This window comes from Somniosus microcephalus, chromosome 3 (assembly GCF_052327205.1).
Source record: "Somniosus microcephalus isolate GS21.2 chromosome 3, FLI_Smic_1.0, whole genome shotgun sequence".
Taxonomy (NCBI): Eukaryota; Metazoa; Chordata; class Chondrichthyes; order Squaliformes; family Somniosidae; genus Somniosus; species Somniosus microcephalus.
In genome coordinates, this window is record NC_140989.1 from 339,604,433 (window position 1) to 339,617,487 (window position 13,055).

At 41.6% G+C, this 13,055-nt stretch overlaps 1 protein-coding gene across 2 annotated transcripts in view; it reads left to right on the forward strand.

Moving 5' to 3' along the window:
• Positions 1–13,055, forward strand: part of ap1m3 (adaptor related protein complex 1 subunit mu 3) — a 125,336-nt gene that overhangs the window by 16,473 nt on the left and 95,808 nt on the right. For both annotated transcript variants that reach the window (XM_085983242.1, XM_085983241.1), the window contains exon 2: positions 12,657–12,813. In XM_085983242.1, coding sequence (XP_085839368.1) covers positions 12,657–12,813 — 157 coding nt within the window. The remainder of the gene's footprint in view (positions 1–12,656; positions 12,814–13,055) is intronic.

The following is a 13,055-nucleotide window of genomic DNA, read 5'->3' on the forward strand; positions in this document are numbered from 1 at the left end:
GCGGGCTTAACAAGGCCAATCAGGGGAAAATAGCGTCTGTGCGTCGGACGTCGCTGATGCGGGACTAGAACTCGGAAGGCAGTAGTCCCGCCCCCAACTCATCTCGGCAGGTAAAATCCAGTCCTTAAAATTAATTTATGCAAATATTGACCCGGATTAAAATGTTTAAAATTATTTTTCAAAATGTTTTATTGCATTTGTTGTAATGAAGGGATTTTTAATTAAATTTGAAAATCAGAACATTTATATTTATTACAGTTGTGTAAATTGTTTAATTATTTGGGGATTCCAGTAAGGTTTATAGTGGATTCCGTTCGGAAATGGAATCCTCCTTTCTCATTGGAGGACCTGGCGCATGTGATCCCAGGGACGATTCTGAACCGCCTGCGTCCCTGGGATCCGTGGGCCTTTACGCAGGTTTACGCCTGGAGGCCCAGGACCTGAACACTCCGTAGCTTTGGAGCCAGGAGGTAAGTTCATAGATCTTTCACGGGTCGGAGGCGTATTCCGGAGGTACGTCTCCAACCGCAGATTCAGGGTCATTAACGTGCAGAAAATTCACACAAATCTTACATAAACACCCCAAATATATTGTTGGTGTTCTGCCAACACACACAGATTTGATCCTTTCTTTTATAAGGTTTCATGTTCTTGTGATACCTTCTTGAAGGATTCCAATACCCATGGATTGTGCAGATGCCACTTTCTATTTGGTTTGTACGAGTTGTTTACAGTGACAGAAATAATTATTTTTCTGTTTTGAGCATTCCTTTTTTTAATAACTGTCTAATGTGGCAATTTAGTTTTCTGGATTCAGTTAATCTTTTAATTAGGCCTCTGTGGAGCACAGTGTAGAGAAATGTTCAAATTATGGACTAAGTATTTTAAAATTAATATTAGATTTTCATTACAGTCAGACACTCATGGACTCTTAACAGTAAGGTTAAAGATAAGAACCAATCACCAAGACATTCCAGTTTCACAGTTTAATTGCCAAAGATACTTAGCTAACTGACAAGCAAAGGTCATAAAATACTGCGGGGAGGTAGATTAGCGATCCTGGTATAGCAGCAGAACTATCTAATTTCACTGATTTGGAGTGAGATTCACAAGTCTTGGTTTGAATGTATTGTAACAGTTTTCACTCCAAAACAGATACGCAACTCCGTGAGGCTGGAGTTTGGTGGTGGAATCCCCAGGGAATTTCAGCCCCCATGTGTTTAAACGGGTTTGCAATCTGTTTTGCTCTTTTTGTTTAACATTTTTCCAATAAGGTGAGACCCAGTGCCCAACAGAGCTGTGGCTCAGAAGGACAATCAAGGGGTTGTCCCACTTTTTCTACACAAAATGGCACTGTATCTTTTATCAACAAGCTGCAGATGACGAAAAAGGATTTATTTCTTTTATAAGATAATAACTGCAGTTATCACAAAACTTCCAAAGAGAAAGTTGTAAATAGGCCTGTTGACTCTCTTTTGTCATAGAGAATTTGGAAGGGTGCATATTTAGAGCCATGGTTAGTTGCAGCGTGGCTCAGAGGCAAACCAGTTGGGAAGTCTAAAGCCACCACTGAAATAATGGACAGAAATTCCACTGGTGTCCTGCTGTAACTTGGGCAGGAGACTGGTGGAACCCCTATGGAATTTCAGTCCCAAGCTATTCAGAAATTATTTAAGAACTTAAGAAATAGGAGCAGGAGTCGGCCATTCAGCCCCTCAAGCCTGCTTTGCCATTCAATAAGATCATGACTGATCTTCTACCTCAATTCCACATTCCTGCACTATCCCCATATCCCTTGATTCCCTTAACTTCCAAAAATCTATCGATCTCTGTCTTGAATACATTCAACGACTGAGCCTCCACAGCCCTCTGGGGTAGAGAATTCCAAAGATTCACCACCCTCTGAGTGAAGAAATTTCTCTTCATCTCAGTCCTAAATGGCTGACCCCTTATTCTGAATGTGACCCCTGGTTCTAGACTTCCCAGCCAGGGGAAACATCCTCCCTGCATCTACCCTGTCAAGCCATGTAAGAATTTTGTATGTTTCAATGAGATCACCTCTCATTCTTCTAAACTCTAGAGAATATAGGCCTAGTTTACTCAATCTCTCCTCATAGGACAATCCCCCCATCCCAGGAACCAGTCTGGTGAACCTACGTTGCACTCCCTCTATGGCAAGTATATCCTTCCTTAGGTAAGGAGACCAAAACTGTACACAATACTCCAGGTGTGGCCTCACCAGGGCCCTATATATAGCAGTAAGACGTCTTTACACTTATACTCAAATCCTCTTTTAATAAAGGCCAACATACCATTTGCTTTCCTAATTGCTTGCTGTACCTGCATGTTAACTTTCAGTGATTTGTGTACAAGGACATCTAGGTACTTCTGAACACCAACATTTCGCAATCTCTCACCATTTAAAAATACCCTGCTTTTCTATTTTTCCTACCAAAGTGGATAACTTCACATTTCGCCACATTATATTCCATTTGCCATGTTCTTGCCCACTCACTTATCCTTTCTATATCCCCTTGAAGCCTCTTTGCATCCTCCTCACAACTTACATTCCAACCCAGCTTTGTATCTTCGGCAAACTTGGATATATTACATTTGATCCCCTCATCCAAATCATTGATGTAGATTGTGAATAGCTGAGGCCCAAGCACTGATCCTTGTGGTACCCCACTAGTTACAGCCTGCCAACCTGAAAATGACCTGTTTATTTCTACTCTCTTTTCTGTCCGTTAACCAATCCTCAATCCATGCGAGTATATTACCCCCATCCCATGAGCCCTAATTTTGTTTAATAACTTCTTGTGTGGTACCTTATCAAATTCCTTCTGAAAATCCAAATACACCACATCCACTGGTTCCCCCTTATCTATTCTGCTAGTTACAACCTCAAAAAACTAACAGATTCATCAAACATGATTTCCCTTTCATAAATCCGTGTTGACTCTGCCCAATCCTATTATTATTTTCTAAGTGTCCTGTTACCACATCCTTAATAATAGATTCTAGCATTTTCCCTACTACTGATGTCAGGCCAATTGGTCTGTAGTTCCCCATTTTCTCTCTCCCTCCTTTCTTAAATAGTGGGGTTACATTTGCTACCTTCCAATCCACAGGAGCTGTTCTAGAATCTATGGAATTTTGGAAGATGACAACCAATGCATCCACTATCTCTATAGCCACCTCTTTCAAAACCCTAGGATGTAGGCCATCAGGTCCCGGGGATTTATCTGCTTTCAGTCCCATTCATTTCTCCAGTACTATTTTTTTTAACGAATACTAATTTCTTTCAGTTCCTCATTCTTGCTAGAGCCTTGGTTCTCTATTATTTCCGGGAGCTTTTTTGCATCTACTTCTGTGAAGGCAGACGCTAAGGCCAGAACTTTGCCAGTGCTCAGGGGGCGGGTTTGGAGGCGGGACATCCGCCAAAATCGCAAAGATGACAGCGGGTTGGAAACCCACTGTCAACTCGCCTCCAATCAATCTTCCCAAGTGTTGCATCCCCGATTTGTGCATGGAACTGACACTTGGCAACGGGAAGAGGATTATAGCCACTTAACTGCTTGTAACAGGCAGTCATCAGGCTTTTTCCAATTTTGACACTTCTACTGCGAGCTTCCAGATGTCCGGACTTCAAGCCAGCTAAGTGTGGCATGTGAGAGTCTGCTGTAATGTTTATGCATTGATGACAGTTGCAGAAGTGGTGTGAAGGATCCAATGGTGCACTGGTGAGTATCAGAGGTAAGGAAATGTTGGGAAATTCATTTTTAATGCATTTAGACTTTTCTGTAGGTAACAAGTTTTGAATTGCATGTGTAGTCCCACCTCATTGGGAGAACCTCTCTCACCAGTGACAGATCACTTCTGTAACCTCACCTACAGTTGCCATCTGTTCTAGCCTAAGGAGGGAGTCACTGGGGAGCCTGGGTGCAAGGGCTCACCTTTGTACAGTGATTGACAGTGTTTGCAGCACCTCAATGCTGTCAAACACTGAAAAATCAACTGTCAAAAAAAATTGTGCATGGTCCCTTTAAGAAAATGGCAGATGACGTGTCATCAAATGACGCCATCTGACACCGGCTTCTTTTTAATTGGCCGGCAAGCCCGTAGGGCGGGCTTAACAGGCCAATTGACGTAAAATTACGTCTGTGGGTCGGATGTAGTTGGGGCGGGACTGGAACCCGGAAGGCAGCTGACCCACTCCCAAGCCGCCTCGAAGCATAAAATTGCGGCCAAATGATTTGTTTAATTTCTCTCCATTTCCTTATTCCCCATTATAATTTCTCCTGTCTCAGCCTGTAAGGGACCCACATTTACTTTTGCTAATCTTTTCCTTTTTACATACCTATAGAAGCTTTTACAGTCTGTTTTTATGTCTCTCGCTAGTTTAATCTCATTCTATTTTCCCTTACTTTATCAATTTCTTGGTCATCCTTTGCTGAATTCTAAAATCCTCCCAATCCTCAAGCTTACTGCTCTTTTTGGTAACATTATAAACCTCTTCCTTTGATCTAATGCTATCTTTAACTTCTCTTGTTAGCCATGGTTGGACCACTTTTCCTGTGAGTTTTTTGTGCCTTAATGGAATGTATATTTGTTGTAAATTATGTATTAATTCTTTAAATGCTAGCCACTGTTTGTCTACCTTCATACCTTTTAATATAGTTTCTCAATCTACCTTAGCCAACTCGCCCCTCATACCTACGTAGTTTGCTTTTAGATTTAAGACCCTAGTTTCAGATTTTACTAAATCACTTTCAACTTAATATAAAATTCTATCATATTATGGTCACTCTTCCCTAAATGCCCCTTTACTACAAGGTTATTAATTAACCCTTTCAAATGTAATTGAATTTCCATCCAAAGCTACATCTGTGGAGCAAGGGGCATTGTGTCAAGTCTTTGATGTCTCTATCCTGAGCTCAGATGAATTATTGCTGGAGATGGTGTGGTCCCAGCACAGAGGCAATGGGACTGCTTATCTTCAGGTGTAATGTGCACTTACAGTGCAAAGAGCTGACCTTATATTATGGACATATGTTTGAGTCATTAGCATATTATTGCAACACTGACGCTGGTAGCAACGTGCAACTCATTAAATCTCTCTTCAGTGTCTCAATAGAATAAGGAGCCATGACTACCGTGGATAGCCTGTATTTCCCAGGATCCTTCCATCCAGTCTGCCTGATCATCATTGTAATAATGGGGACACCATGGATTGCTGTAAGATGACAGAATCATGGCATTTCCATTAACATGCAAGATTCTGTACCTATGGTCATAGACCAGTCGTACATTCACGGGAGTGGAACTGCTTTTTGTTCATGAAGAGGGTGGCATTGTTGATAGTGGTGTGTATGGGCATCAAAGTTACATGAATTTTGGGCAATCTAATTAAATTACACAGGATTACATAGGATATATGGCACAGAAACAGGCCATTCAGCCCAACCAGTCCATGCCAGTGTTTATGATCCACTCGAGCCTCCTCCGGTCTTTCCTTATCTAACTCTATCAGCATAACCCTCTATTCCCTTCTCCCTCATTTGCTTATCTAGTCTCCCCTTAAATGCATCTATACTGTTTGCTTCAGCCACTCCCTGTGGTAGCGAGTTCCACATTCTCACCACTCTTTGGGTAAAGAAGTTTCTTTTGAATTCCCTATTTGATTTCTTGGTGACTATCTTATATTGATGGCCTCTAGTTATGCTCTTCCCCACAAGTGGAAACACTCTCTCTGTATTCACTCTCTCAAAATCTTTCATATTTTTAAAGACCTCTATTAGGTCACCCCTCAGCTTTTTCCAAGAGAAAAAAGAGACCCAGCCTGTTCATCCTTTCTTGATATGTATACCCTCGCATTTCTGGTATCATCCTTGTAAATCTTCTCTGCACCCTCTCCAGTGCCTCTGTATTCTTTTTATAAAATGGCCACCAGAATTGCAGACAGTACTCCAAGTGTGGTCTAACCAAGGTTCGATACAAGTTTAGTATAACTTCACTACTTTTAAATTCTATCTGTCTAGAAATAAACCCTAGTGATTGGTTTGCTTTTTTTTTTTAAATGGCCTTGTTAACCTGTGTCGCTACTTTTAGTGATTTGTATATTTGTACTCCGAGATCCCTTTGCTCCTCTACCCCACCCAGATTCGCACCCTCCAAGTAATAAGTGACCTCCCTATTCTTCCTGCCAAAATATAATAGCTCACATTTATGGGTTGAAATTCATTTGCTAATTATATGCCCATTCTGCAAGTTTATTAATGTCCTCCTGTAATTTGTTGCAGTCCTCCTCAGTGTTGACTATCCCCCCAAATTTGGTGTCATCTGCAAATTTAGAAATTGTGTTTTTGATTCCAAAGTCTAAATCATTAATATAAATTATGAACAACAGTGATCCCAGCACTGATCCTTGTGGAACACCACTACCCACCTTCTGCCACTCTGAATAGCTACCCTTTGCCCATACTCTCTGCTTCCTGTCTTGAAGCCAGCTGGCTAACCATTCTGCTACTTGTTCCCTGACTCCGCATTCTCTGACCTTATTCATTAGTCTATTATGTGGTACCTTATTGAAGGCCTTTTGAAAATCTAGATAAATTACATCTACTACATTACCCTTGTCTACTCTCGCTGTTACTTCTTCAAAAAAATCAATTAGGTTGGTCAAGCAAGACTTTCTCTTTTGAAGTCCATGCTGACTATTCATTATTATATTTTTCATTTCTAGATGTTCTTCTAGTTTCTCCTTTAGTAGGGATTCCATTATTTTTCCTACCACCGATATTAAGCTGACTGGTCTATAATTCCCTGGACATGTTCTATCTCCCTTCTTAAATATAGGTATTATTACATTAGCTATCCGCCAGTCCTCTGGCACTACACCTTTTTCTAACGAATTATTAAATATGTCTAGTAATGCCTCTGCTATCTCTTCCCTAGATTCTTTTAAAATGTGCGGATGTAATCCATCTGGACGAGGGGTTTTATCCTTTGAGTTTGATAAGTTTATTTAGTATATCTCTTTTTATTTTAAATGCTGTTATCTCATTACTAATCTCATCACCCAATGTCATGTCCACCTGTTCTATCTCCCTGGTAAATACTGAAGCAAAGTAATTATTTAATATTTCTGTCATCTCTCTATCGCTGCCTTTGTTATTATTTTGTCCATCCTTTAGTGTCCTTATTCCCACCCTGACCTTCCTTTTTTTTATTTATGTGCCTGTAAAATATTTTACTATTTTGTTTTATGTTCCTTGATAATTTTATTCCATAGTTCCTCTTTGCCTTCCTAATTGTTTTTTGACTTCTCTCCTAATCCCTTCATATTGTCCCTTATCATGCTCTCCCCTGCTGTCCATGTACTTAATGTATGCATCTTTTCTTACCCTCAATTTTTCCCTTATGACTTTATTCATCCATAGTGTCTCATTAGTATTTAGCTTGTTCTTGTTTTTTAAATGGAATATATTTTTCCTGGACTCTCTTGAATACCATTATAAATGTTTCCCATTGCTGTTCTACATCATTGTTTGCCAATATTGTTGTCCATTTTATTTTCCCAAGTTCTATTCTCAGCCCCTCAAAATCAGCTTTTCTCCAACCTATTACCCTGATCCTGCTTTTTAATTTAGCTCCTAACTCCTGATACTCCTCCAGCAGGACCCCCTCCCTGTTCCTACCTATGTTATTTGTTCTGACATGGACCACGACAACTGGATTTACCCCCTCCCTTTCCAAATTCCTCTCTAGCCGCCACGCAATTTCCCTTACCCTGGCAGCGGGTAGGCAACACACCCTTCGGGATTCTCGTTCTTGGCTGCAGAGGACGCTATCTATCCCCCTAACTATAGAATCCCCTATCACTACCACATTTCTATTCTGCTCTTCCCCCCCTTGGACAGCCTTCTGAGCCACGGTGCCTTGGTCTGCATTGTGGTTGTCCTCCCCGCAGTCTTTCTCCTTGTCCTCACAGGTAGCGAGTGCATCGTACCTGTTGGACAGGACCAGTGTCTGCGGGACTTCCTTCTCAACCTCTCCTAAATCCCCACTACCCGGCTCCCTAACAGTCACACCCTCCCCTTCCTGAACCATTGCTTTCCTCTGGGGTGTGACTGTATTCTGGATAAAACTGTCCAGAAATTCCTCCCCCTCCCTTATGTATCGGTGTGTCTGTAACTCGCATTCCAGCTCAATGACTCTGAGCCAGAGTGACTGAAGGCAGAGACATTTCCTGCAGATTTGGGAATCCAGGACCGTCTCTCTGTCCACAAACTCCCACATACTACAGTCCCGACACATAGCCTGCCCTCCCATCTCTAGAATTCTTTATTTATTTGCTTATGGATAACCTGAATTAACTTAATTAGTTAAAAATTTTATTCAGACGATTATTTATAGTTATATTAATTAGTTTATCTAGTTAAGTTATTATTTTTATAGTTCCCCAGCTTAGTTTAAACCACTGCCTAGCTTAGAGAGAAAAAACGCTATAACACTCACCAACCAATCACCTACCTGCTGTCTTGTGAGGTCACTCCTTGATTTTTTTTTTGCTTTCTCTCCGCTCCTTTTATCCCTGCTGATTCTGCCACCACCATCATTGTATAAAACTCCTCAGGCCTCTCCCTCTGCTGATTCTGCCACCGCCATCATTGTATAAAACTCCTCAGGCCTCTCCCTCTGCTGATTCTGCCACCGCCATCATTGTATAAAACTCCTCAGGCCTCTCCCTCTGCTGATTCTGTTGCCGCCGCCACTGTTTAAATGTTAAAAGTCAAGGGAGTATATTTCCACCTTCACCACCTGGGAACATAGGATCATAGGAACAGGAGTAGGCCATTTAGCCCCTCAAGCCTGTTCCACCATTCAGTGAGATTGTGGCTGATCTGCAACCAAACTCCATATACCCGCCTTTGCCCCAAATCCCTTAATACCTTTGGTTAACAAAAATTTATCAATCTCAGATTTAAAATTAACAATTGATCTAGCATTTACAATCTATATTAATGACTTGGATGAAGGGACCGAGTGTAATGTAGCCAAATTTGCTGATGATACAAAGATAGGTGGGAAAGCAAATTGTGTTGAGGACGCAAAGAATCTCCAAAGGGATATAGATAGGCTAAGTGAGTGGGCAAAATTCTGTCAGATGGAGTTTAATGTGGGAAAATGCGAGGTTATCCACTTTGGTAGGAAAAATAAAAAAGCAAATTATTATTTAAATGGGGAGAGATTACAAAATGCCGAGGTACAGAGGGATCTGGGGGTCCTTGTACATGAATCACAAAAAGTTAGTATGCAGGTACAGCAAGTAATTAGGAAGGCAAATGGGGTGTTGGCCTTTATTGCAAAGGGAATGGAGTATAAAAGAAGGGAAGTCCTGTTACAACTGTACAGGGCATTGGTGAGACCACACCTGGAGTACTGCGTACAGTTTTAGTCTCCTTATTTAAGGAAGGATACACTTGCATTGGAGGCAGTTCAGAGAAGGTTCATGAGGTTGATTCCGGAGATGAAGGGGTTGTCTTATGAAGAAAGGTTGAGCAGGTTGGGCCTATACTCATTGGTGTTTAGAAGAATGAGAGGGGATCTTATTGAAACATATAAGATTCAGAAGGGGCTTGATAGGGTAGATGCAGAGAGGATGTTTCCCTTCGTGGGAGAATCTAGAACTAGGGGGCATAATTTCAGAATAAGGGGGCACCAATTTAAACCAGAAATTAGGAAGAATTTCTTCTCTCATAGGGTCGTGAATCTTTGGAATTCTCTTCCCCAGAGAGCTGTGGAGGCTGGGTCATTGAATATATTTAAGGTGGAGATAGACAGATTTTTGAAAGGTAAGGGAGTTGAGGGTTATGGGGAGCGGGCAGGGAAGTGGAGTTGAGGCCAAGATCAGCCATGATCTTATTGAATAGCGAAGCAGGCTCGAGGGGCCAAATGACCACGTCTTACGTCTTAGCATCAGTTGCCACTTGTGGAAGAGAGTTCCAAATGTCTACCATCCTTTGTGTGTATAAGTGTTTCCTAATTTCACTCCTCAATTGTCTGGCTCTAATTTTTAGACTGTGCCCCTAGTCTTAGACTCACCAACCAGTGGAAATAGTTTCTCTCTCTATCTGTTCCTCTTAATATCTTGAAAACTTTGATCAAATCACCCCGTAACCTTCTAAATTCCAGGGAATACAACCCTTGTTTGTGTAATCTCTCCTCGTAATCTAACCCTTGAAGTCCAGGTATCATTCTGGTAAACCTACGCTGCACTCCCTCCATGGCCAATATATCCTTCCTAAGGAGTGGTGCCCAGGACTGTTCACAGTAATCCAGGTGTGGTCTAACCAGGGCTTTGTATAGCTGCAGCATAACTTCTACCCCCTTGTATTCTAGGCCTCTAGATATACAGGCCAGCCTTCCATTAGCCTTTTTGATTATTTTCTGTACCTGTTCATGACTTTTTATGATCTATGTACCTGGACCCCCAAGTCTCTTTGGACCTCCACCGCTTTTAGCTTTTCAACATTTAGAAAGTATCCTGTTTAGGTCCAAGGTGGATGACCTCACATTTGCCTACATTGGAATCCATTTGCCACAGTTTTGCTCATTCACTTAATCTATCAATATGTCTTTGTAATTTTATGCTTCCACCTACACTACTTACAATGCCACCCATCTTTGTCTCATCAGCAAATTTGGATATGTGGCTTTCTATCCCATCATCCAAGTCATTAATAAGTATGGTGAATAGTTGAAGCCCCAACACAGATCCTTGCGGGACACCTCTAATCACCTCCTGCCAATTAGAGTACCTGCCCATTATCCCTACTCTCTGTCTCCTGCTGCTCAGCCAATTTCCTAACCAGATCAATAATTTGCCCTCAGTTCCATGGGCTTCAACTTTAGTTAACAGTCTCTTATGTGGGACATTTTCAAATGCCTTTTGGGAGTCCATATAAATAACATCCACAGACATTCCGCTGTCCACTACTTTAGTCACCTCTTCAGAAAATTCAATCAGGTTTGTCAGGCATGACCTACCCTTTACAAATCCATGCTGGCTCTCTGATCAGTGAAAATTTTCAAGGTGATCAGTCACCCTATCCTTAATTGGATGGTAATCTGGTGGAGTGGACTGCCCACTCATTATAGAACCGCCCCATTTTCATTCCATTTATTTCAATGGGATGCAGCTTTAGGAAGGTCTGAGTAAATTCAGTTTTGGAAACAACAAAATATCAAAGAAGCAATGTAAGTGATGGGAAACAAACAAAGCAGCTACTCAGAGCAAGTTTTTTAAAAAAAAGGACAAATTCATTTTAAGAGAAAGGACCCAACATAATGGTTGTGCCACCCATGCAGTGCCCGTTTTAAATGCCGTTGAGTGTCCGGAGCATTGTTCAGGCACTCTGACCACATTAGTGGTATTTTTGGTGCCATAATGAACATAGTGCATAAGGTGCACAGGCAATTCAGGATTGCATTATGTAGCCTGATGTGCAATGGTGCTGAACAGGCCCCTGGCCTCGTGTTTAATAATATGGGTTGCACCATCTCATATGCAGCAGCCCTAAAGGCACCATTCATCACATCATTAGCCCCATAGCGTATTACTTCAGGGTGTGAACTATGACATGAATACAAGGGGCCATAGCCAGGTTCGAACTGGTGAAGGCAAACTTGGGATTGAAGTTAGGACAAATATCTTCAGATGGAGTAATCAACACTTGGAGTAGGTTTCACGATGACTAGAAGGCGAAAACCTTAGAGCCTTTCAAGAGCTTGTTGGAGGGCATGATGAGGGAGGAGGGTTGTGCTTTTAAAAAAAAAATTTGAGCGAAGATGGGCCGAATTGGCTTCCTGATTGACATTTAACTTGTAATCTGTGTAACAGTAGGAGCTGCAGCCTGCTCTTTATATTTTGCATATTTGCCTCATTTTTAAAATGAAATTTTTGATTCTCAAATCATCCAACTTCATCAAAAGTTACTCTCTCAAGTCCCTGGGACTGAAATTGTGCCTGAGTTACACTAGACTTCTATTGGAGTTATGCTGGGAGACTGCTGGAACCACCCCCCCCCCCCCCAAACCCCGCTGGAATTTCAGCCCCCCCATTACAACATCACCTTTCCTGAAGTATGTATCACCAGAAATAGGGCAAGTCATTTGTTGCAATGAATGATTTTTAAAAATCACTCATCCATCTGTATTTTCACTGCCTCTGACACTTTCTGTATAAAATTGCTGCAAATTGTGTTAACCTTGGCAAATTCATTAGATATCACGCCATCCAAAATCACCGCTCCTAAATCAGGAATTAAACCATTTTGGGCTGTTTATTTGTGCATGAACTGAGTAACTATTCAAGCTTTTTTGATCCATGTCAATGACCATTGCTCAGGGTGAAATATCTGATGTATTCTGGCAGTCCCTTATGAGTACCCTGGATAATATATGTAATGGTGCTAGCGTATCGGACTTGACTTGACATCATCCGTCAGTCCCTATTATATGGATCAAGCCTCGTGAAGTGTAATTTATTTGCTTCAGCTGCTTGAGGTTATGAAACAAGTTCAGTTTTGCTGCGGTCAGCAGTGTTTGTTTCATGCACAAATCTTAAACTTCATTCGTTTGTTTTTTGTCAGGTTCTAATATGCAGAAACTACATGGGCGATGTGGACATGAATGAAATTGACTACTTCCTACCGATGCTGATGCAGAAGGAGGACGAGGGATCGAGTTCCCCATTTCTTATCCATGGACGTGTTCACTTCCTCTGGATAAGGCACAATAACTTGTATTGTATCCTTCAAAGTGGTGGATCTGGTGTGTGGGGGTGGGGGGTTTTGGGTGGGTGGGGAGACCTCTTTTGTAGCCCTTTGCATGGTGGCGCTAATTTAGAGCAGTTTATGAGGGCGATATTTACCGTATCCCTCATTGGAGGGTTTTGGGGCCTCCTATTATGTTTACCAACATAGTGGCTCTGGTATATAGAATCATGCAGCACAGAAAGAGGCCATTCGACCCATCGTGCCTGTGCCGGC